This window comes from Epinephelus fuscoguttatus, linkage group LG16 (assembly GCF_011397635.1).
Source record: "Epinephelus fuscoguttatus linkage group LG16, E.fuscoguttatus.final_Chr_v1".
NCBI classification, from domain to species: Eukaryota; Metazoa; Chordata; class Actinopteri; order Perciformes; family Serranidae; genus Epinephelus; species Epinephelus fuscoguttatus.
This window is the reverse complement of record NC_064767.1, coordinates 18,557,282-18,580,832: the sequence shown is the minus strand read 5'-3', so window position 1 is coordinate 18,580,832 and position 23,551 is coordinate 18,557,282. Positions and strand designations below refer to the sequence as shown.

Sequence of the window (23,551 nt, the reverse complement as noted above, 5' to 3'; positions counted from 1 at the left end):
AATACCTTAAATGATGTCATACTGCTTATCAAGGACATTTTTGCCTGTCCAAAACTGTGCTACTTCTTCAAAAGACCTGCATGAACTTGCTTTTATACAGATCTCAAGACAAACAGTTCACATGAACTGTGACTGCCTGTTCCTGCAAAGAAAAGTTTAGAAAAGCCAGCCAACTCCCCTGTGGGAATACTTCCACAGTGTGGCATTTCTGAGACTCAGCACTGATTGGTCAGTCAACCTCTGATGTAGGGGTTCAGCCCATTCAGTCCTGGCTGAGAAAACTGTTTTGGGATTTTTTTTGACAGCCTTAAATTCCTTTAAACATCCACTTTCACATCTGCAGGCAAACACACAACGCCGTCTTGGTTTCTGCTCTTTTCGGTCAGCATGAGTTATCCACTGGTGATTCTGCTCTGTGTGGGACTTCTGCACCAGACTGTGGGGGTCATTCGGATGGATAAACTAGCAGACAACAAGATCTGTGGAGATGCAGAGTGCTCACGTAAGTCAGAGCATAAGGGGAGAGAAGCAGTGGGGAAACTGTGACGTAATAAAATGCATGCACTTGATAACTTTCAAAGGATTTTTGTCATGTATTCCCTTTCCTTTTTTTGTTTTCTGACCATTACTAGATGTTCTGTCCATGGCCACAGCCTTGGATGACTTCATAGCTCCTGACTGCAGATTCATCAACATCAGGAGGGGTCAGATGGTCTATGTGTATTCTAAACTCGTACCAGAGGAGGGCGCCGGAGTCTTCTGGTCTGGAAGTGTATGTAAATATTTCTTCCATGTTATTCATAATCAGTGCAGCTTACAGTTACAAATGCAAGGCAGGGCGCGCAGCAGCTGTGACAAACAAGTGGAAACTTTCTGGCCTTTCTGACAAGAGCAAAATGTCAGAAATAATTAATTTCATTCTAGCTGAAACGAGCACACATTTAAATGTCTTAAAGTTTAGTACAGAAGGTTAAATGTAAAGCATATATAATGTGGTGCATATTAATTTCTCAGATAGGCTGTGTTATTTTCCCTGGCAGGTTTACAGTGAGCGGTACGTGAACCAGATGGGCATCATCGGATACTTCCCTGCGACTGTGGTGAAGGAGACACAAAAGTTTACACAAGACACGGTTCAGATTCCCACAGCTGTGAGTGTTTGTCTCTTTTATGGGACAATATCTGAGATGAATACTTTAATTTTCTGGAGTGGCTGTCGACTTTAATCTCATGTTTTTTAAATTTTATTTTGCTTTTTTGTTCCAGGACATTGACTTCTACTGTGATTAAGATGTGAGAGACTGAAGCCTCTTCCTTCTGGAATCTTGCTTTCAGTGACTCTGTGGCTTTTATGAAGGAGTGCAGCCAGTTCTTCTATTGAGCCAGTGTGTCAGACCATGTCCCATTACATCTGTGGTGTTGTCTCCCATTGAACCCTGGGCACTATCAGCCCTCTGTCGCCCACAGTCTGACACCTATCTGTCTTGCTTTGTCTCCACAGACTCACTTTGCTCAATAAACACTTTTCCATATCAATCTGAAATGCCTGTTATTTGAAAAGATTTGTTTTTCACCTAGCTACTTTGACTCCTCATGATATGTAATTGCAATTTTATTGTGCTTTTTTGCTGACACGCCAAGTAACTTACTTTGAATTGCCGTAGAGATATTCTGCTGTTATTATTGAATTCAATTTGTAATGCCGATGTAGCCTTTTTATTGCAGTGTCAAGGTTTCTTGAGACAGTCGTCGAAGCAGGGACAGAAGTCTGCTGCTTATCTGCTCTTTTTCAAAAGAAATAAAGTCTGTCTGAGAAATAATTGCACACATTTGCTTATAAAAGGCATTGATTGTCTTCTTTAAGCAATTAGTCATGTTAGCTATTTTTAGTAAACACATTATCAGGTTCTTTTATGAAACTGTGTGGCTAATTAATGTGTCCCAATCCCCTCTCTTTCACACTCACCCAAAAGCAACTGGAGAAGTAAATTGTTTCATTCAAACCATTCTGAGTCAACGCTGGTAAATCTAATGAGGAGCACAGGTGAAACACTGAGTTATGGTGATATATAACAGCAGTGAGACCTGAGGATCTAAGACTGATGAATGGTGATGAGGTAACTCAGTCAATCTAATGAGCACGGCAGCACTGATGAAACACTCAGAAATAGGAAAACCAAGAGGCAAAGGACATACAGTTATTCTTTTCATGTGGGATTTTTACTTTGGTGGAAGGTTAAAAGTAATTATGTGTGTGTGAAGCAACAGTCCTATTTTTAACTAAAACTAAACATAGATAGTGATGGGCGAAAATGAACGAACCAAACTTTTTAAATGATTCTTTTTAGCGTTCGGTATGTATCGAGTCAGCTTGTCTAACATCCAGGTTCTAAGGAATCTGTAACACGGAGTAGCATAGTGCAGCAATGGCACAGAGTTTGCGAACAAGGACAGATTAAATCAGACTTAAGTCAAGACAGACATCAGCCAAGGCCTAGGGTGTGTTCAGGTGCTCCTCAAATGGTCCTCTTTTCAACTTTGGTGTATTCGTGACCTTTAAGTTGTAAGGTAAGGCTGCTGAGGGAAGTTGGACACCTGCTACTTGTTCCTCTAAAGCCCAGTTCAGACCAAAGATGGGCTCAGATTGTCTGACAGCATTGTGGAGGGGATGCCTACAGAGATAGACCTTTTTGTTAAACTTTGACCTTGACATTTTTTGACCTTTTTGTTTGGTTGAGCTTCTTAACATATGAATGAGGATAGTGATAGTGAGATACTGGCTACAGCTGCATTTGTGGTAGTGATGAAATGGTGAAACATAAACAAAACAAGCATCAGGTGGACTGTATTCATGATAAATATGTGACAATAATATGGATAACCAGCACTAAGTAATCAGTCAACGAGAATGTGTGTGTGGGGACATAAGCACATATACAAGCAGCAGCAACAACCTACCGTCCAACACCGGTACACCGTGAGGATGAAAACAGAGCTCGGCGAGAAAGGAGCACATGCTGAGGCAAGCTAACTCACCAATAGTCTGACTCGACCAATAGATGCCACTACAAGCTGATTGGCTGTTGAAACAGGTGACCAGCCTTATTTCGAAAACCAGCTGTCAGCAATATCACCCGCTGAGTTGCAGGTGACATCATCAGCTGGCTTAAAGCTGCGTTCAGAGGGCTTGGAGGTTTCCGAGGACCTGACGTGAAAAGCCTGGAAAAGCCCCTACTTCCGGAAAAAGTGCGTTCATCGCCTCACATCGGACTTTGGACGTAAACAAATACATCTGTACAAGGCTATCTTTACGGTAGCCCAATGGAGCTGGGCTGATGTTGTTAGCCTTTTTGGCTAAATGAAGAGGTCAAAGACGTTTTGCTAATGTATAGTGTTGGCAATGTTACTAATTCTGCGTATAATTATACACGGAATGTTCAAATTACGTGTAGCAATGGAGAATTTGCTTAAAGACGTCATTGAGATGCATTTTTTTTTACCTAAGAAAAATTATTTATCTCGAAGCGAAGGGGGCCGCCATTGCTGTAACGTCATGCCACGTCAACTCAGGATCCTCGGGCTGCTACACTTCCGCACGACGTTCCGAGCGAAAAAATCCGACTACGTGTTCAAAGCACTTTTCAGCGCATTAAAATGACCATCTTGTCTTTATTTATATAAACTCATAGATGATGACTAGCGATGCATTCAGAAGAAGTTTTGAGAAGTTGCCAGCACTAACTGTTGGACACGCATGTACTTTACAATAGTATTGAAAGGTTCAACATATTTACATGTATCAACTTGAAGGAACCAGGGTCGCAGGGGGGCTGGAGCCTATCCCAGCTACATCGGGCAAGAGGCAGGGTACACCCTGGACAGGTCACCAGACTATCGCAGGGCTGACACATAGAGACAGACAACCATTCACGCTCACATTCACACCTATGGACAATTTAGAGTTATCAATTAACCTAGTCCCCAATCTGCATGTCTTTGGACTGTGGGAGGAAGCCGGAGTGCCCGGAGAGAACCCACGCTGACACGGGGAGAACATGCAAACTCCGCACAGAGGGGCTCCCCCGCCCGGGATCGAACAGGCAACCCTCTTGCTGTGAGGCGAGAGGTCCACCACACCACCGTGCCGCCCCCAGAGAAATAACATAAACAGTATAAAATAAGGTGTTAATTAAAGTATCAAAAGCATCATTACTGTACAAATACTGCCACAAAGGTGGATCATATGAGGTTGCATGACGATTACCTGTCAAAACCCTACAGTTTGTTCTTCTTTATGTCTGTCCTCATTGGTGTGTTTATGACTTATGTTCTTTGTTAATGTATCTTGTGTTTGACCACATAGCAGTAATAATTTAGCAGGTTTTTGGACCGATGCACCTGCAGTTTGCTAAAAGCTGTGTTAGATGTCGCATGCTGCTTTGAAATATATCAAAGTGCTTCATGTCAGACCTCCTTAAAGGCTCACAAAGGCTGCAAACTGACCTTTTAATTGTGATGAAGTTACTTCACCATATTGACTTTTTTGTAAAGTGTTACATTACATTAGTCACTCAAGTGCTATTACATTATTCTGTATGTACCATCCCCCTAAATGCTGTATATCTTTTCTATGTATGCCTGTCTCACACACACACATGCAGCCTTACAGAGAGCCGTCATGATTAAACATGGTCCGACATATTGTCAAAGTTAAGGCTCTTTCCAAAGGATGATTTGAATCTCTTTATGATTGGTTTTGAATAATCAGTATCCTTATGCGTCACAGCGCTCACCCAGATACAGTGCTGAATACAACATTTCAATCAAATGTTCTCCATTTACAACTGCGGATTATCAGAGCCAAAGATGTTTCATTTTGATAAAGAAAGACTGAGTAATTTCGTTGATATTCCTCAGAGCTGACAGTTAATTTCTCTGCCGTCTCGGGAAGTCTCTTACATGACTGCAGCACGCATTGATTTGTGGGGCCTCGACAAACAGGTCATTTTCATTAGTTTATTTCTGTCTCACCTGAAGCGTTCTCAGAGAGCTGGACTTAGAGGTTTAGGAAATGGGCCTGTCAAACATTACGATCAATCTCCAGTCACCTTCTCAGCCCGGATCGATATATGTCTCAGATGGGGACATCTACCACAAAATGTCGCTCAGCAAAAACATACCTGGGGCATGTCTGAGGGGTCTGTTGGAGCAGGGACAATTTCACAAGAGGAGAGAAGACTGAAATATTCCCCGCAGCATTTCTGGAAGTAATTTCAGTTCGGAAAAATAGCATCTGTCTCAATATGTGGTGATATTGGAATGAAATTGGCGCCATTACACAGTATGTACTGAGGAACTGGGTGCTAGATTCAATGGTTATTACCAACAATTGTCCCAAAGCTCAGCATCTTTTGCAGTTTGCATGCATGTGTGGGCCTACGCATATCCTCAAAATACACAAATCACAGCAAGTTACTTCTGTCTATAGTCAATCCTCTGTCAGACAGCTGTAGTTTTAGAGTGTTACCATGGTGACAGGCAGGGATATCGTGACAGCAGAGATTGATATGTGTGCATGTTTGTGTGTGTGTGTGTGTGTGTGTGTGTGTGCGTGTGTGTGTGTGTCTTTCCCGTGTGTGAGCTTAAAGGAGCAGCTGCCAAATGCAGGCCACAGTTTTTTTTCTCCTTTCTTTCTTTCCATCCGGTGTCACACCCACACCTCTGCGCCCAGCAGCACAGCACCCTGTAAAGCTGAGAAATCAACAGCTTCAGGTCTGGTTAGCATCTGAGCATGACATTTTCGACTGGAGTCTTTTTTGAACACCCCAAAAAGTCACGTCTGGCGTGTCTGCGTGATGCAAGGACCTGTGATACTGTGAAACAAAAACAGCTCCTTAACAGAGCAGTCAAATGACTTCCCGACTCCAACACTTGTGGTGGATTCTTTTTCAAAGCTAAAGTGATTATAAAAGGAAGAAGGAGAAAGTATAAGCAACAAAACCTTGTGATGTTTTTCCTCTTCGTCTTGTGTTTTTTTCCTTTCAATTCTGGAGACTATAGGAAGGAATGTTCATTTCACTGTGCTGATCACGCCTAACGTATGTATGACATATATGTAGCTAGCTCACTGTCTTAACTAACGGTATCAATGTCGTAGGAGCCTTTATGAAAGATTTTAGTTGTTGTTGCATTTGCCAATATGAGTAGCCATCAGGGGCCCCTTTTCCAAAGATTTCTGGGGGGCCCCAAACATGTGCCTAGCTTGCCTCCCCTGACGCTGTGCCTAGCCTTGTCAAATACCACTATTAAGTCAGTCGGCGTCAGACACTGATGCACAGAGGCACCTTTCGGGATGGTAAAATATACCTCAGGTGGCAGTTTGGTCCCGTTTCCACCAAACACTTTCGATATGGTACCTTTGAACCAAAACTAACCCTTCAGACATGGTACCTAGACCTTAGCGTTTCCACTGTAAACAGTACTCCTAAATGTGGGCGGGGTTGTTGTCACTCACTGCTCCGTCCAGCACTCACTGTATTTCCTAATTATCGGTGACGCAGATGGAAGTCTGAACCTTGTTTATCATCCACAGAACAAGGCTGCACGCTGACATTTTCAGAACAAAAAATAAACAGGCTGCAGTGAGGGTCTCTCTCCATGGGATATTTCGAAATAGCGGGTTTGTGCATTTAGTCCTTCTCAGGCAAGCTTGGGAATTAATTGCTGAAGCCTACTGTACTTTTTTTCTCCCAGTGAGGATTAGACTATATACAGTTCACATAACCCAGGTGAAAATTAATATATATAAACGCTTTAAGATCCACTCACTACTAAAAGTGTATGTCATATAAAAACTAAAGTAATGGTCAGAGTTGTCACAGTGAAATTTAACGTGAGTTGAAGGATTCACGTCTTCAACTCATGCATTGAGTAACATTAGAAGTTAATGTTCCACCCTAAAAGTTACCAGTGAATTAAGTTACCGACTACAGCTGCTGCAAGAGGCAGCGGAACATTCATTTTACAGTTATAGTCTACTAATAAAAAAACTCTGTGGTATGAACAGTGGTTACATGAGCCTCAAAACCAGCCACAACTCAGCCCTGAGCAGAGTGACCGTCCTCTATTGACCAATCAACAGACTGCAGTGTTCACAGCTCCACCTTTTAGTACCAGATCTGTGTGCTAGGTACTCCAACAGAGGAGGGACCAAAAATGGGGATGGAATGGAACGGTTCCTTTGGTACCATCCACAACTTTTCACAGTGGAAAAGTAAAAAAATTGCAATGAACTAAACTGTACTGTACTGCTTGGTGGAAACGGGGCTTTTGTGACTCTGCCGGCAACAGCAATAGCATAAAAAGTGAGAATATCTGTATGGAGGTGGATGGGTCAAACAAACTCTAGACTTTTACCCAGGAGGCTACATTTGTTTCCCGTGTGCAACCAGAAGTGTGTGCTAGTATGTCTAGGAAATAAACCCTAAAAACAAATTGTTTTCTTACATTATAAGTTTATTTTGAAAAAGACTGGATTAATGAGCAGAAACTGTACATTTCCTGTGAAAGCGGAAGTGTATGTTTGAAAAGACACAATGCGCATAATGAGCGTAAATTGACACTCTGTTCTTGAACATCTACAGCTGACACAGGAGGGTACTTGGCACGTCATGTTCTGACATGAAGGTCCTCTGACAAAGCAGCAGTATTTGACAAGTTGGGATGAGAACTTGTTGATGCACCCCTGCCTGGATAAACAAAACATTGTGGGGCAGTGTACTGGAAAAACAATAGGAAAAAAGAGTGTTTTTATCTTAGATTGAGCAGAATTGATGTGGGACTGAAAAAAAAAATAGATTGAGGTTAAAAAAACATTTGAAGCGCAAACATACTGGTCCCTGGACATGGGATGAGTTTTTATAGAACAGCTCATCTTTTTCCCGTGGGCAAACAACAAGGGGCTTTGTCCCCCCTGAGAGAGGGCTTTACTCAGGACAATGACAGACAGAAAACTTAATTTATTATCCTCTAGAGTGATGGAAGACTTTATGTCATGCATGACTGGAGGAAAAAGCATGCAAGCATGTCTGTTGTGTGACTGACTTAATCAGTAGTGCCTCCGAGGTGTTTGAGTGATAGGGTTTGTCGCCGCGGATTCTCTTCAAGGGTGTCAGAAAATGCCAACTCACTGCTTGTTTGGACTAAATCAATCAATCAGTCAGCACAAATCAATCACAGCTGAAGCCTGAGGATCAGCAGCGTCCTTCTCACTTGATTAATACCCTTTACATTTGAAAATGTATTTGTCAGTACAGTTTTGTGTCAAGAGTGTGTGACCACTGACCGGCTGCACCATGTGTGTCGCCGAGATGTTTCAAGGATAAAGTGATAATAAAAGTGTTTAATCAAGGAAGAAAGTGCAGCTTGGACAATATTCTTTTACTGTCTCAGTGTTTATCTATCCTGCTCTCTTGTTCTCCTTCTCTCTCTGTCTGTGTTATATCTCTGACTCATGTAATTGCACAAGCTGGTGTAATTCCACCCATTTTCTCTGTCACACAAGCGCACAAAGAAACCATTGATTTCATTTCTTGTGTGTTCAACCCTCCAAACAACTCAGGACACTGTTATATCTACTACTTGAGGGTTGCTGCTGTATTCTGGTGGAGGAAAGAAAATAGTTTTTGAGAAGGCATTTAAACCTGTGTTTTGGAATAAGATGAGCAGCATACTCCTCCAATGAAGAGTGTTAATGCCTACTAAAAAGTGTGTGTGTGTGGAACAGGACTGGCTCGGTGTGGGTGAAGAAGAGGGAAAACTGAATCTTTTTTCCCCCGACTGTAAGCGAGTGAGTTATTGATGATTTTCATGTTGTTCCATTATTTTCTACGGTCGCCTACATTTTCATTGCACCTGAATAAACCTCATTCTGCAAGACAACCCTCTCCTCACCTTCCCCATCCGAGTAAATCAACTTCCCTCCAATCTTTTCTCCCCTCTGTTTTGCCTGTCACCGTGGTTACCAGCAAGATTTAAGGAAAGGGTGTGCGTGTGTTTGTGTGTGACAATGGGTGTGGGTGTTTGGAAGCTCAGCAGTGTGTAAGAGAACCTTCAATCATGATCCAAGAGATGTTTTGTGTAGAGCAGCTAACCATCTCTAATTGGCTAATAAAGGTCTGGAAGGTGAAAAGGTCATGAAGCTGAAAGAAAAATACAGGAAATGAATGATACTGTGAGGAAATTAGGAACAGCTATTAGCCTGTAATTTTTTAACAAATGCAAATAAAGAGAGCTCATTCTGAAACTAGTTGATCTATTGGTTACAGATATACAGGAAGATAAATACACAATTAAAGGTCGTAAGTTGCTAGCGCTAATAATGAAATCCTCTCTCGGTGGAAAGACATTATCCAGTAATCTGTGGATTATCTGGTCAGATTTGTCGTATTAGTCGTTCAACTAATTCGACTTTGGCAATGTGTTTGCATTAAACAAACATTCCACTCGCCACAACGTTGCTGCCATATGGTTGCTCTCAAAAAGTTGCTGTCATTATCACCCCAGTATCGATCTTTTATTATATATGTCATTAATACGCATTCAATACATTTGGTACTAGAATACTAAAATCAATTGCTTTTTGGTCCACTAGATGGTGCTGATGGTTTTTTCCCAGGTGAGGTCAACAGAGGTCTCAGTCAGCAGCATTTGGCAGGAAGTTCATCAAAACAAAGATGGAGGCACCACAGAAAGAAATCAGAAATGTGCCATCTGCGTTTAAATCAAATGTCTGTACTTATTTTGGATTTTTTAACATGGAAGGAAAGACAGACTTGGATATGACACATGCGATTTACAAACAGTGTCATATGAGAATAAAATACTCTGGGAATACTATGGACATGAGGGCTCACCTCACATGCCACCATCCAGAGATAGCATTAGCCGCTAACAGCCGAGCTAACGCTAAACCCATCAACTAACAATGGATACACTTAGGTTGACAAAATTAGCACAAAAATAACACACTCCATCACCTAATTCATGTGCAAAGATCTGTGTCAATACAGTGTTGTTGAAAACAAAGGCAAACACACGAACCCAGGTATGTAACTCCATCCCAGCTTTTTTTTACCGACACAGTCGTACCCAAGCTCCACAGAGAAGTGAAGCATGAAGCTTGTGACGCCTGGGGCCGGTTGCACCAACTGGTCTTAAGCCTGGTCTTAAGTTAAGTCGGTCGTAACTTGGCGTTCTAAGTCCGACCTAATAGTTACGCCGGTTGCACCAACAGGGCTTAAGACTTCTTCTCACTAAGACTGGGCATAAATCTTACGCCTAGTCAAGAGCAGGTGTAAGGTCATTATCAAGCTCTAGAGCGCAGAGAGCACAACTTTATTATGGCATGTCTCATCCACCGTCTGTATACGAGCAGGCATTTAGACGGGAGAGAGTAATTAGGGACAGAAGCAATTTGACATAGCCTATATAATGACAAGGAGCTGATTGAGAGGTTTCAGTTCGGTAGGAGAGATCTGTTTGAACTTATTGAGAGAGCTATCACTGGATTTACAGTTTGTGTTGGGCTGCAACGCAGCACTACCACCAGCCTTCCCACCAGGCAGGAGAATCCTCCCCAGATACGTCAACAATGATGTCAATGTAAATTGAGGTTTTCGGGGAGGACCCCCGCCAGTTGGATGAATTTATTTTGGAGGAGATGTATTTTTTTGCCTTGCTGAGAAGATCTTTCCACTTCTTCCTCATGTCAGCCTCTGTATGAAGGCAGCCAGAGTCTGAACACGTATTGATGTGCCCCGTTATCTCTGCCCATACCAACTGTTTGTTCTTATTTGTGACTTTGTGTCTCTGTGCTTGCTGTACAGCTTGATTAATTTTCTAATTTCAGTGTTGGTAAAGTTTTTCGTTGATCCTTCATGTTTTCTTCAAATCTTAAAGTGTAAATAAACTGTCAACACAGATGAGAGGGACTGTCATCTGTCAGTTGTCATCTGTCAAGCACACGGGGTGATTCAGCGGCGCATCATTTAACGTCAGCGCGCTCCTCTAGGCAGGCCACGAGGGGCATTCACATGGACGTGCACAGCTAAAACCAGCGTAGCTAAGACCAGGCATAAGCCCTGTTGGTGCAACCGGCGTAAGTCCACTCCTTAAGACTAGTCTTAACAAAGACCGTCTTAGGAGTTACGACCAGGCGTAGCAAAGACCAGTTGGTGCAACCGGCCCCTGGACTTTAAGGTCAGTGAATTCATATGTGACTATAACAGCACATTATCTCACAGGAGACTGGTGACTGCTGTCTCACGTTATCCAAATTAGAGCAGTACATGGCACAGACTTCATGCAAAATGCAGCACAAGAATGGGGATTGTGACTGTAACAGACAAAGCTTCTAACGTGAGTGTAGCCATTCAGTTAGAGGGATACCTGCATGAGATTCTTTTTGCTTAAGCACTTGATCTGCCCTCGCAGAGGGCGTTAAATCTGCCAACAGCTCAGTTCGTCAGGTGCATGCAGTTGTTTATGACACCATTTATGACTAGGGCTACAATGGGTGATTAGTCGACTAATCGATGACTAATCGACTATTAAAATAATTGGTGACTATTTTAGTAGTCAACTAATCGGTTTGAGTCTTTTTTCATAGAAAAGTACTATAAAAGTACCCCAAAATACTCTCATTGCAGCTTCTTATGTTCACATATTGGCAGCTTTACGTACTCTCCTATGATGGTGAACTACAACCCTTTGGCATGAGTACGAAACAAGACATTAGATGACATAATTTTGTGGTTTGGGAGTAGTCTCGCCACCAGACAATCACAGATCTCTGCCTTCTGATAGTCTGGGGACACTCCTTTCTAAAGTGTGTTTAATACACCACAGAAAACGGCCGGCAACAAAGCAACACCTCTTGCATTTTTTAAAAGGACACACCCTCCCGGAAATGTGCGCTCCCCCTTTTCTTGTCCGAGCTTGTAAATGGATACCGAGAGATTTAACTCCGTTTTATCAAACATGTGCTCAGTCCACAAGATTGTGGAAATGAAGGACTTACAGCGACGTTGTTTAAAACTTTTAACGCAGTCGGACTATGTTTACGAGCACAAGAGTTCAGCGAGCCACCGAAGGACCGCCCTGTGGATTTACTATTGGTTCTGCAACATAGGGAGTTTTTTTTAACTCTGAAATTGTATCCGCCCATCTAAACACGAAATCGGGGAGAAAGTCATCAGTCTTTAGTTAAGCAAAGCGTCTAAAGACTGACTTGTGAGTCTAGTTTGGGAGAGACAGACTGACATTTTTCAACATTTTAACACATTTTTCGTTAAAATGATTAGTCAGCTAATCGAAGAAATAATCAACAGATTAGTCGACAATGAAAATAATCGTTAGTTGCAGCCCTATTTATGGCAGTGTTTGTCAGTCAGTCTGTCTGCTTTGCATCACATTTTGCTGCAAAAAAAAAAGATTGAAGCTGATGAACAGACATTAGAAATTTATGAAGTAAAACTGAAATTAAGATTAGTTTTCCTTAGGGGAAATAATATGCAGTTGGAATAAAAGGTAATAAATCACGATATATCGCAATACATTTTATCGCAATATTCAGCATATCGCAATAATATCGTATCGTTATCTAAGTATCATGATAATATCATATTGTGGGTCCTCTAGTGATTCCCACACCTACCATGAGGCGACAGTGCTGTGTTTATCACTGTTCTGTTGCCTTCAAGGGGCCAAAAAGCAATCACCACCCATTTGAGTCATACTTTAAATAATGCATTTAAAACTCTAGTCAGTCAGTAAGCTGGATATTAAGCCACTTTTCTCAACACATCTGCTGGGCTACACTAGTTGATGTTTGCTCTCTGACAAGCTAGAAACAGTTTATATTGCCCTATTTTTGTCATTAAACCAATGAAAACCTACCATATCAGAATGACAGGGAGTCCTGAAAACATATCTGGCTCTCACAAAGCTGTGAAAAAATCACTTATGAACATATCCACTAACCTTGCTGAGCGAACAGAAAGCAATGAAGCCGTCTTAGACTGTCAACGAAAGACATCCCTTCAGTTGCATGATCGAGACTTGGAGGTCACAGATACCTCACAGTCATGTCTATTCACGTCCTTGTAATATAAATAATGCATGTGTTTAGGTAAAACAGAGCCGGAGGTCACGGAGAATGCTGTCTGCTGTGCTTGACGCTTACGTGTCATGACTACACGTCTACCGCCTCGCAAAGAAAAAAACTTGAACTCTCGGCGGAGACACGCTTTTTAATGTGTTTGCATTTTATCAGCATGACACCAACACAATTATTCACTGTGTCTTTTTCTTTCAGTATATGAACGCCTGAAAAGCTATTTAGCTTCTCTCAGCAGGGGCAGGATGCTTTAGTCCTCTCTCAATATGACAGTACGCTGTTAGGGCTGAATACTGAATGACTATTTTATTGTATGTAACCAAAAGCTGGGGTCCATTTTGTCCTGAAGAGTCTCCCTGCGCCAGGCTGACAGATTATTCGTGGAGAAGAAAAATGACCGGCTATCATCACCTTTATTATACCTTCTGGAGTCGCGGAAAGCTTGCCTGTCTTCAAATGGTTTTTTTTTCAGAGGGTTTTTCTTTTTTGCACAAGCCTCTGAGCTATAAATAGACTGAGTGTTTGTCATGACAACCAATTACCCATTACAAAAGCAGTGAGGCTAAGTAAGGCAATTAAGTGGTGAAATAAAATTCTGAGTTGCAGGATCTCTCAGTGTGTTTCCGCTCACATGTGTGGGTGAACACACAACAAAATGTTCCTGTGTGGAGTTCTGCACGGGAACATTTGCTGCGTTGTTCTTCATTTCTAATCTTTCCCGGTTTTTTAAAAGCGGACATCATCATAAAACTGTTCTGTACTATGTTTTTCATTTTAGAAGTAGCAGTCGTGCGGCAAAGCTGTTAAATCAGGTAATAAGCATTATAATGTTGATGAAACAGTAGTATGTTACAGTGAATGGGCATTGTTATGCACAAAAAGGAGGAAAAAAAAATGACCTTAAATGGCTCATTACTTCCAGATAATGGTTGTTAACACACCATTGTAAGCGAATAACTCAAAATTCAATAAATATTTTTCAACGAATAGTGATTGAATAACAATAAACAGCATATTTGTTCCTCCAAACTCTGCCATAGTGACTTTTGATCACTAAATTATTATTTTTAGTAGTGTATTTAAGCGCAGCAGCTCTCATTTTGAATGCTGAATCTTGGTGTTTTGTGTCAGCCTGCTGCACAAGGCGGTGGTTCCTCTATTAGGTTTTGTCCTGTGTCTTTTAAGTTCCATATCTCAGTCTTGCAGCCACATAAAGCTAGTTGCCAGAGAGTGACATGACTGACAGGAATAATAATAAAAAAACCCTGCTGTAATAGAAGTTTAATTGTGGAAAAAATGATCATGTATTACTCCATTTGTTAAGTGTCAAATCACAGCAAACAGTGCAGTATAAACAGAGCACATACACGCATACATTAGAGGTGTTACTGCATGTAGTTGGGGGGTTATCTGCGTCACCACGTGTTCATGTCAGAATAAAACGACAACCTGCTTTGTACAAATCATCAGCCTCTGAGGCCTTACAGCAGAGATACTCAACTTGCTTTACCCGGGGGCCACTTCTGCAAAATGCTAGGAAACCAGGGGCCCATTAATGAACAAATATTAGTAATATTTATCAGATTAATTGCCTGATTTTAACCTTTCAACATTTGCTGACCTTATTAATTTTTGTCAAGAGGCAAATCCACAGCAGCCTTGCGCAGGTCAGGTGTAGGGGCGTTTCTGGGATTGGACATTTGTGACTTAAAGGACTAGTGCACCCAAAAATGAAAATTCACCCATGATCTACTCACCCTCATGCCAATGGAGGCTCAGGTGAAGTTTTAGAGTCCTCACAACACTTGCGGAGATCCAAGGGGCGAGGGGGTAGCAACACAACTCCACCGAATGGAGGCTTATGGTGCCCCAGATTCAAACGTCCAAAAACACATAATTGAAACCACAAAATATCTCATATACTATACCCACTCATATAGAGTGCCGAAGTCACGCCCCTTCTGGTAGAGCTCATGGGACCTTAGATCGGAAAAAATATGAATGGCAGTGAATGAGGAGAGAAATATTATCTTTTGGTCCCGTTTGAGTTGTGACATGAAATCCAAATATGTTGTTAATGAATTTAAAACATAAATTTTAAGGTCAAGAAAGTCATACTTTGTGATAAAACTGTTGAGATATAAGCTTTTTAATTAGAAAGACTCAAGAGTACACAGGAGGAGGTCGCGTATGTGACATCATAGCTTTCGCTCGCTTCCTGCAGCTTGGCCTCCCCGCTGAAATTCCACTATTTTATGATTAATTAATTTATGATTGAAGATGTCTCTGTGTTTTGTGCCAGGCTGCAGTCACTCCAAGCTGCAGGAAGCGAGCAAAAGCTGGGACGTCACATACGCGACCGCCTCCTGTGTAGTCTTTCTAATTACGTTTTTTCAAAAGCTTATATCTCAACAGTTTTATCACAAAGTATGACTTTCTTTACCTTAAAATTTATGTTTTAAATTAATTAACGACATATTTGGATGTCATGTCACAACTCAAATGGGACGAAAAGATAATATTTCTCTCCTCATTCAGTACCATTCATATTTTTTCCCATCTAAGGTCCCATGAGCTTCACCGGAAGGGGCGTGACTTCGGCACTCTATCTCTATATCCACTGACGTATTGTCTAAATCCAATACGTCTGTGCAGCGTACGGTAATGTATAGGGCAATGAAAGAGTGGAATTCACTCCCCAACTATATTACAAAACTGAAAAAAGTTGATAATTTCAAAATCAAGTTTAGAGCATACTATTTATCAAGGAACTGTAGTAATTAACCTAATATTTTCTGAAGTGCTTTTCACAAGACAAGATTAATTGTTAATTAATTGTTTTTATTTATTTATTTATTTTTTATTGTGTGGCCAGGGCATTCCTGTAATGTGACAACATTGGATACAGTGATTCAGTATGGAGCATGTATTGTACGTTTTTTGTTATTATTGTTGTTGTTGTTGTGTATTTGTGTATGTGTATCTGTCTTGTTATTGTTTTAGTGATGTTTACTGTATGTTTTGTATTGTCATGGGAAGAATCATGAAGACCACAGGAAGAATAGCTGCTGCTGTGCAAAAGCTAAGGGGGATCTTAATAAAACAAACAAACAAACAAACAAACAAACAAACAAACAAACAAACTGCCTCACAGGTAGACAGGCTGTCCTAGTATACATGCTGTTGCCTTTCCAGAGCCTTTGTGCAGTTTATAGACGGAGCAGGTTTGTTAAGCCTAATGGTCCTTGTATTGATTGGCTGGGGTATCCTCGCAAATCGCAGGGGTAGAATGAACAATGAGATTCTCATTGAGGATCTCTAAATGCATTTCAGCTTGTAGTTTTATTGACCCTCCTGGAGCGGCTAGCACGGGGTTTATTTACACACTTTGCTCCCAGGCTTTTTTAACAATGGCACAATGGATCTGTGAGGAAGATGTTGGAGGAAGTATTGCACATCATCCACTGCACAGTTGACTGGTTATAATGAAGTGAACAGCTTTTAATCATATCTAAAATAAAGTGGCCATGGTTAGTAAAGTTGGGAAGTGAAAACAATGAAACTATATGCAAATGAATTACCTTCACGCGATTAAATAAATGAGGCTACACTGAATAAATGAATCAGCCCAGGACAGAACTGCTAATTAGCTGCGCTGACTTCACAGTCAGTGGGCAGAATGGCAGGCTTATCGTTCAGCTGCTGTCAGCTCTGTGCAGCTACTGAGCCAGAAGGAGACTGTGGCCATCTCTAATCCTGCGGTGGATCAAACGATGCAGGTTCTCACATCTGTGTTAAGAGTCTGATGAAAGGTGCCAAACTCCATGTTTCCGCGAGACTCACCGCTGAAGATTAAGTGTGCACCGTTCACACACAAAGGACGTAATCGGAAAAAGCCTTTTCATCTTAGCAGCGTGGAAAAACACGCTCACCCACACGCATAATGCACACATACAATAGATTGTTTTTTTACAAGGCATTTCTCTGCACCAATAGTAACCTTTGTTCTCGGGAACTGATGCTTAAATGTCAAGTGGTTGTGTTAATGGCTTTGTGTCCAGATTCCTGGAAATGTTTACCCCTTATTACCTCCGCCCAGTAGGTGATGTTTTCAGTTCTGTTTGTTCGTTTGTTAGCAGGATTAATGAAGTGCTACTGCCCTGATTTTGCTGAAACTTGGTGGAGGGGGGAAGCATGGGCCAAGGAAGATCCCATCAAATTTTGGAGCAGATTTGAATCACGGGGCGGATACACAAATTATTTTACACCTTTGTTAACACTGCAAGATAGGACAGTGGTCTGCAGTGCATTTCTTGTCACCCTTTTATTCAGAAAATGCCCTCTTTCATTCATCCCTTCCTGTCAATTTGTTTGTGTTACCAAAGGATAATGTCAGAACCTTGAGCGTTGCTAAATTGCTAAACCACACAATACGACGCTAATTGTTTGTGGCATAGACATGTTTACCCTGTGCCCTGTGTGGCCTATGAAAAATATCCATTGTTTGCTTTCTTAATGGACTATGCTCTTTTGCTGCTCGTATATAGGGCAGTACAGGAAAGAGGCTTGGAAACCTCCGAGATACCATTACCATTAGCCCTAATGTCCTTTTAAAATGGAAAGAGCATCAGAGCCCACACACAGAGACGGCTGTGCATGCTGCTGATGCTGTTTGCGTAATACAGCCTCGTCGTCATCATATCCTTCCAAGGTCACTTGGCCTGTCCCCTTCCTGTAGTCAGAGACACATTAGAAATTAGCCTCTTAGCAAAACAGACACTTTTCTGAGGCTGATGAGCGGACGTTGAGCATTTTACCCTCCACTCCCATCATTCCCAGTGTTTATTAAGCTATTTCTAGCTGTGCAGTCATGATGAAATAACCTGGGTTAATGTTTTGATTTTTTTTCTCAAATTTACTTTGAGGATGCACACACACACATTCATACACACAGTTTCTGATGAGTCTAACCTAACAGAAACAAATGGAAATGATGACCTTTTTTTGCTAATACTCTAATTTCCAGAGTCAAGGTTTTCTTTGCACATGTATGAGGACATGAAGCTTAATAGGGTTTGTGACAGTGACATTAGCTACATGGTGATTTTCTCCTGTTGTGCCTCAAAGGTCGCTCTGTCTCATCAGACTAAAAAGGCACGCGGTGTTAAACACTGCACCGTCAAACGTCACAGCCCGACTGAAGCTGATAATTGCTCAGACATCAGATTGGAGGTGGTTGACTTTGCTGAAGACTTAATGAGCGTATGAAAGGAAATGGGAAAGTTGGCAGTGCTGTGAATAGCTGAGGACTAAGTCCAGCACAGGAGGCTTGATTAGAAAAATTAACTTTGAGGTAATGTTTTCTACAGTGTCCAATCAAAATCATTGGCAGCAAATGTGTTTGAGGTGTTTGATTCTGGCATGTTGGGGGGCACTCGGCATGATACACTAGTAATGGCAATTAAACTGCTGCAGTAATGACATCAACATCATTTCTGGATGCATGCTGGGCATGAATGCGTACCTCAGTGATGAGAATTGCTCACTCACAAACTTGCTGTAAACTCTAAAGCACCCGCTGATATCATTTAGCTGATTACTGTTGTGCTTTTGACAAATCATCCCATTATGTGACACAGAGCAGAATGGGCTCTGCTCAAAACACAAACCAAACAATGTTGTACTTAAAACTCAATGTCTACATTATACTCAAGATCACATATTCTAACAATCAAATCAGTTTGGTGCACTGCTGTGTTTCATTAGCAGAAAAGCAAGAAGCCAAAGACCTTTTGAAAGCAGTAACTGTACAATATAAGGAGACAGAGAAGAGCATAAAATAACAGGATGAGGTTCTGAACATGGTGGATTATGAGACGTTGGGCCCCTTACCACAGAGATGCAAAATGTCTTACCTCTTTTTTCATTTGTTTTGTTCTTTTTGCTGTCCGTATGCATCTTTTTGTGCTTTTATGTCTCGTTGTAGACATTTTGTTCCTTCATGAGGTACATTTTTTATCTTTTTTTCTGGTCATTTTATGTATTTTTGTAGGTCCTTTGCATCTCTTTGTAGTTGTTTTGTGTCTCTTTGTGGTTCCATTGCATCTCTATGAAGTCATTTTGTATCTCTTTAAAGTATATGTGTGTCTCTTTGTAATTTATTTGCATCTCTCAGCAGTTGTTTTTGTTTCTTTGAAGTCATTTCATGTCTCATGGCATCTTCTTTGGTCGTTGTGGGGCCCTTTGCCAGTCTTTGTTGTTGTTTGTGTCTCTTTGTAGTTCCTTTGTATCTCTTTGAGGTCATTTTGTGTCTCTTTGAGGTATATTTTTGTCTTTTTTCTGGTCATTTTTTGTCTCTTTGCAGTTTCTTTGCATCTCCTTGTGGTTGTTTTGTGTCTTTTTGAAGTATATTTGTGTCTCTTTGGTTGTTGTGTGTCCCTTTTCATGTCTTTGTTGTCATTTTTTGTCTCTTTACAATTCCTCTACGTCTCCTTGGTGTTTTGCAAGTCATTGACGAAAGTCTGACGTCATTTTGTGTCTCTTTAAGGTATGCTGGTGTCTTTTGGATCATTCTGTGTCTCCTTGTAGTCATCTTGTGTCTCTTGGTAGCTTATTTGCATCTTTCTGTAGTTGTCTTTGTCTCTTTGAAGTCATATGGTGTCTCTTGACGTATATTTGTGTATTCTTTGGTTGTTTTTTCCTTTGCACTATCTTGTCATTTGTGTATCTTTGTAGTTCCTTTGCATCTGTTTGTGTTCTTTTGTTTGTTGTTTCATTGTGTTTCTCTTTGTATCTCCTTGTGGTTGTTTTCTGTCTCTTTGAGGTATATTTTTGTCTATTCTCTGGTCATTTTTTGCCTTTCTGCAGTTCCTTTGCATCTCCTTGTGGTTGTTTTCTGTCTCTTTGAGGTATATTTGTGTCTTTTGATCGTTCTGTGTCTGTTTGAAGTCATTTTGTGTCTCTTGACGTATATTTGTGTCTTCTTTGGTCACTGTGATTCCTTTTGTAGTTCCTTTGTAGTTGTCTTTTTTGTTGTTTGTGTATCTTTGTAGTTCCTTTGCATCTGTTTGTTGTCTTTTTGTTCTCATTTTGTGTCTCTTTGTAGTTCCTGTGCATTTCCTGGTGGTTGTTTTGTGTCTCTTTAAAGTGTGTTTGTGTGTCTTTGTAGTTGTTTTGTGTCTCTTTGTAGTTCCATTGCATCTATTTTAATTATTTTGTGTCTCTTTGAGGTATATTTTTGTGTTTTTTTGGTCATTTTTTTTTGTCTCTTCTTAGTTCCTTTACATCTCCATGTGGTTGTTTTGTGTTGCAGCTTGGTACATGCTAGTTTGAGTAACATATGCCGGCGATCAGGAGCCCCTGACATTTTGGCCCCTGGGCCTGTGTCTGGTAGGTTAGTTCAGTTATCCATCCATGGGTTCAGGTGTACCAGTAAGTGTCACAGATTCACCAACATTATCAGAAATGAGATACAACTGTGTACGTCATTTGGACTTGTACTGGTGAAGTAAGTCTCAGACTGAATGTTTCTTTCACCCTCTCTCTCTCGACGAATGTGATTCATCTCTGACGTTAATTTGCATGTCCTTTTATTCCCTCCTAGGTGGTGCATTCATTAGGCAGCACAGAATACTCACCTCGAAATAAGTAATACACAGAGGGAAATAATTATTGTGATTATGCATAATCTTTGCCCACACAGTTGTTTTTCTTTTCCAATTAAACAAAATTTATATTCCGAAAATGCTTTGAATAACAAGGCGGGTGGTACCACTGCTCTCGCTGCACCTCCACTGCTGTTTGGCGAGGAAAGCTGTTCAAGAACTGTGCTACAGGGTGCGATAGTGGATTGTTTTTCCATGGACCATTTATAATATAGGACATTTTTCCCCATACTGATGCTAAGCCTTGGCACGAACCCACTGAGTTCACGTTCCATTTGTACAGGGATTTATAGAAGGAGCTCGGTAGAGAGAAGAAATGTTTTTCCGGAAAGGGAAACAATTGGATAGTTTATCTCTCTGGTTGGTGAATAAAACATAATGTAGCTGGTGAAATAACATCATGATGAGTTGTATGTTTGTTCACTGCTTTCCAGAGAATACATTTTAATAATGTAGATGATTTGAATCAGCAGCAACAGGGCACAGAACCTGACCTCTAATCCTATCACCCTGTACACCACAGGCTGCTGCTATGCTGTGACCTGACCTGTGACCTGAGATAAAGCTAATAGAGTGGGTTGTAACCTAAAATACAGGAAATGGCAATATGGTATGATTAATATAGTAAATTATGCTGAATAATTTCATTAACATTGTGAATTGTCCCGGATTTGAAAATCAAACTTTGAAGCTGGTGTTGCTCCAATACCATGTCACGTGTGGTATCTGCTGGTGAAGAGGTGTATAATTAACACCCAAATCAGCTCCTGTACCATTCCCCTCGCTGTCTGTGCTTGCCGTGGTTGAAGTTGAAAAAGTCAAACCAGTATAAGCTCTGCATGCAGTGGCATAGAGCGATGCGTGTTCATGAGAGCACCAGCTGCCCTGTGTTTACACTGACGACAATGGAAACGGTGGCTGCAAGCACTCACTGTCTGAAAGCACCTCAACAATGGATCACATGATTATGTGACAATCCCAAGTGTCTCTGCAGTTCCCTTTAACCCTATGGGGCTTTTTATCATCTTTTAACTCGTTGTTTTTGTGATATTCTGTTACGTTCATGGGTTTGTGTCCAGTTCCTGTTTTATTTTGAAATGTGTTCTCATTGTGTTTAGTGTGTTGAGTGTTGCTGATTACCTCATGTGCTTCACCTGTGTCTTGTTCCACTCACCTGTATAGTAATCTCTCAAGACAGATTCTGCAATTTACATTGTAGAATTGTTGAGTTTGAACATGCTGTGCTTTAGCCAATCACAATGGAGGGGGCGTGGCCGAGACGCGCAGGTGTCTCCACCCAAAACGCTGTTTCCTCAACATGAAAAAAAAAAAAAATTCCAGCGGATGTCTTAGTTACAACATGATTAAGCTAACTGGAGTAGTTTCATGCCGTATCCGACAACGGGAGGCTTTTAACAGATGACGTCCTGATGTTAGCTTTGCTGCTGCTGCTGCAGCCACTGATGCTTTCTAGACATCGTGATTTCCCATAACTGAATAAATACCACACATAGCAACACAAAACTGCTTTGCTAGCTCAGTCATGTTGTAACTAAGATATCCGCTGGATGGTTATTATGGTTATTACAGACACCACTAACGGCTAACGTTAACAGCTAACGGTTAGCCCAGCTAATCTACGATAACCATGTTATTATTACAAAACGTGCACACAGAAATAGTAATGTTTGTTCAGTCATTGTGTTTATAGACTTAACAAACATCAGATTAGTCTACACGGTGATATAGTGACGTGAAAAATGTGATACATAGCTAAACTCTGCTGGTTTTCTACCCGAAGTATTTGTAAACAACACGGCAATTCCCTGGGGGCACCACCGGAAGTGAAGGGCATGAGCGATCCCCGAGGCCCCTGCACTTCCATTAGTCGAAAAACTTTTTTTTTTTTTTTTTTTTTTTTACCGATGGATTTCCAGATTGCCTGTATAGTTACTAATCAGCCCATTGTTCCCCCTCTCTGCTGCCAGACTGTCATTGGCTACGGTTACATGATGGCTTCTCATTCGGAATGAAATAAATCTGAATGAACTCATTTGGAATTAAAGTCTTTCCAGGTAGTTTACATGGGAAATATTCATTTCAAATGAGGGTTTACATGCGAGATCAGTTCAATCGCCTTTATTCAGGTCTGCGCAAGGTTTGGGGCAGGGAAGGTTTCTGATTGGATGGGGGGCGGGGCGAATGTTACGTGTTTACGTTTACCGGAAGAAAACACTGTAGTCCTCACTCCGGATAACAAGATGCTTGATGACGCCGTTGACGCCGTTGTTAGTGCCTTTTTCGGGCGTGTTTAGCTTTAGCTTATATTCTTGAAGCAGCAGTATGACAACATCCTTGTTCTGTTAATGCGTCATCCGTTGAGGAGGAGAAGAGAGGTAGAAGACCGTGGTGTGGCGAATAGAAACCGGTGAGTGTAACGAGTCCGACTGCTCTATCTCAGCCCGTTGCTATGCAGCCCGTTGCTATGCACGCTATATACATCATCGTGCCAGAAGGGCAAGGAAACGAGCATGCACAGAAAGACCGGAATGAACTTAAAGAGGAATGAGCGGTTACATGCACACAAAATTCTTTCATTTGGAATGACAAACAGAATAAACCTTTAATCGGATTTAATTTTCAATCAGAATGACCGTTTACATGACCACTTTTAATCGGAATGGCCTTTCATTCCGATTAAAAGTGGAAT

At 41.2% G+C, this 23,551-nt stretch overlaps 1 protein-coding gene across 1 annotated transcript; it reads left to right on the top strand.

Moving 5' to 3' along the window:
* The first annotated feature begins 276 nt into the window (after positions 1-276).
* LOC125903128 (otoraplin-like) lies at positions 277-1,536 on the top strand. Its single transcript, XM_049599837.1, has 4 exons — positions 277-502; positions 633-772; positions 1,041-1,151; positions 1,267-1,536. The coding sequence occupies exons 1-4, from the start codon at positions 388-390 to the stop codon at positions 1,288-1,290; spliced, it is 390 nt and encodes a 129-aa protein (XP_049455794.1). The 5' UTR covers positions 277-387; the 3' UTR covers positions 1,291-1,536.
* The last annotated feature ends 22,015 nt before the right edge of the window (positions 1,537-23,551 follow it).

Excerpts from the sequence above, each read along its gene's own strand:
- LOC125903128 (XM_049599837.1), top strand. The coding sequence starts at position 388 with ATGAGTTATCCACTGGTGATTCTGCTCTGTGTGGGACTTCTGCACCAG. Across the intron at positions 503-632 it reads TGGAGATGCAGAGTGCTCAC|ATGTTCTGTCCATGGCCACA; the intron begins GTAAGTCAGAGC and ends GACCATTACTAG. Across the intron at positions 773-1,040 it reads GAGTCTTCTGGTCTGGAAGT|GTTTACAGTGAGCGGTACGT; the intron begins GTATGTAAATAT and ends TTTCCCTGGCAG.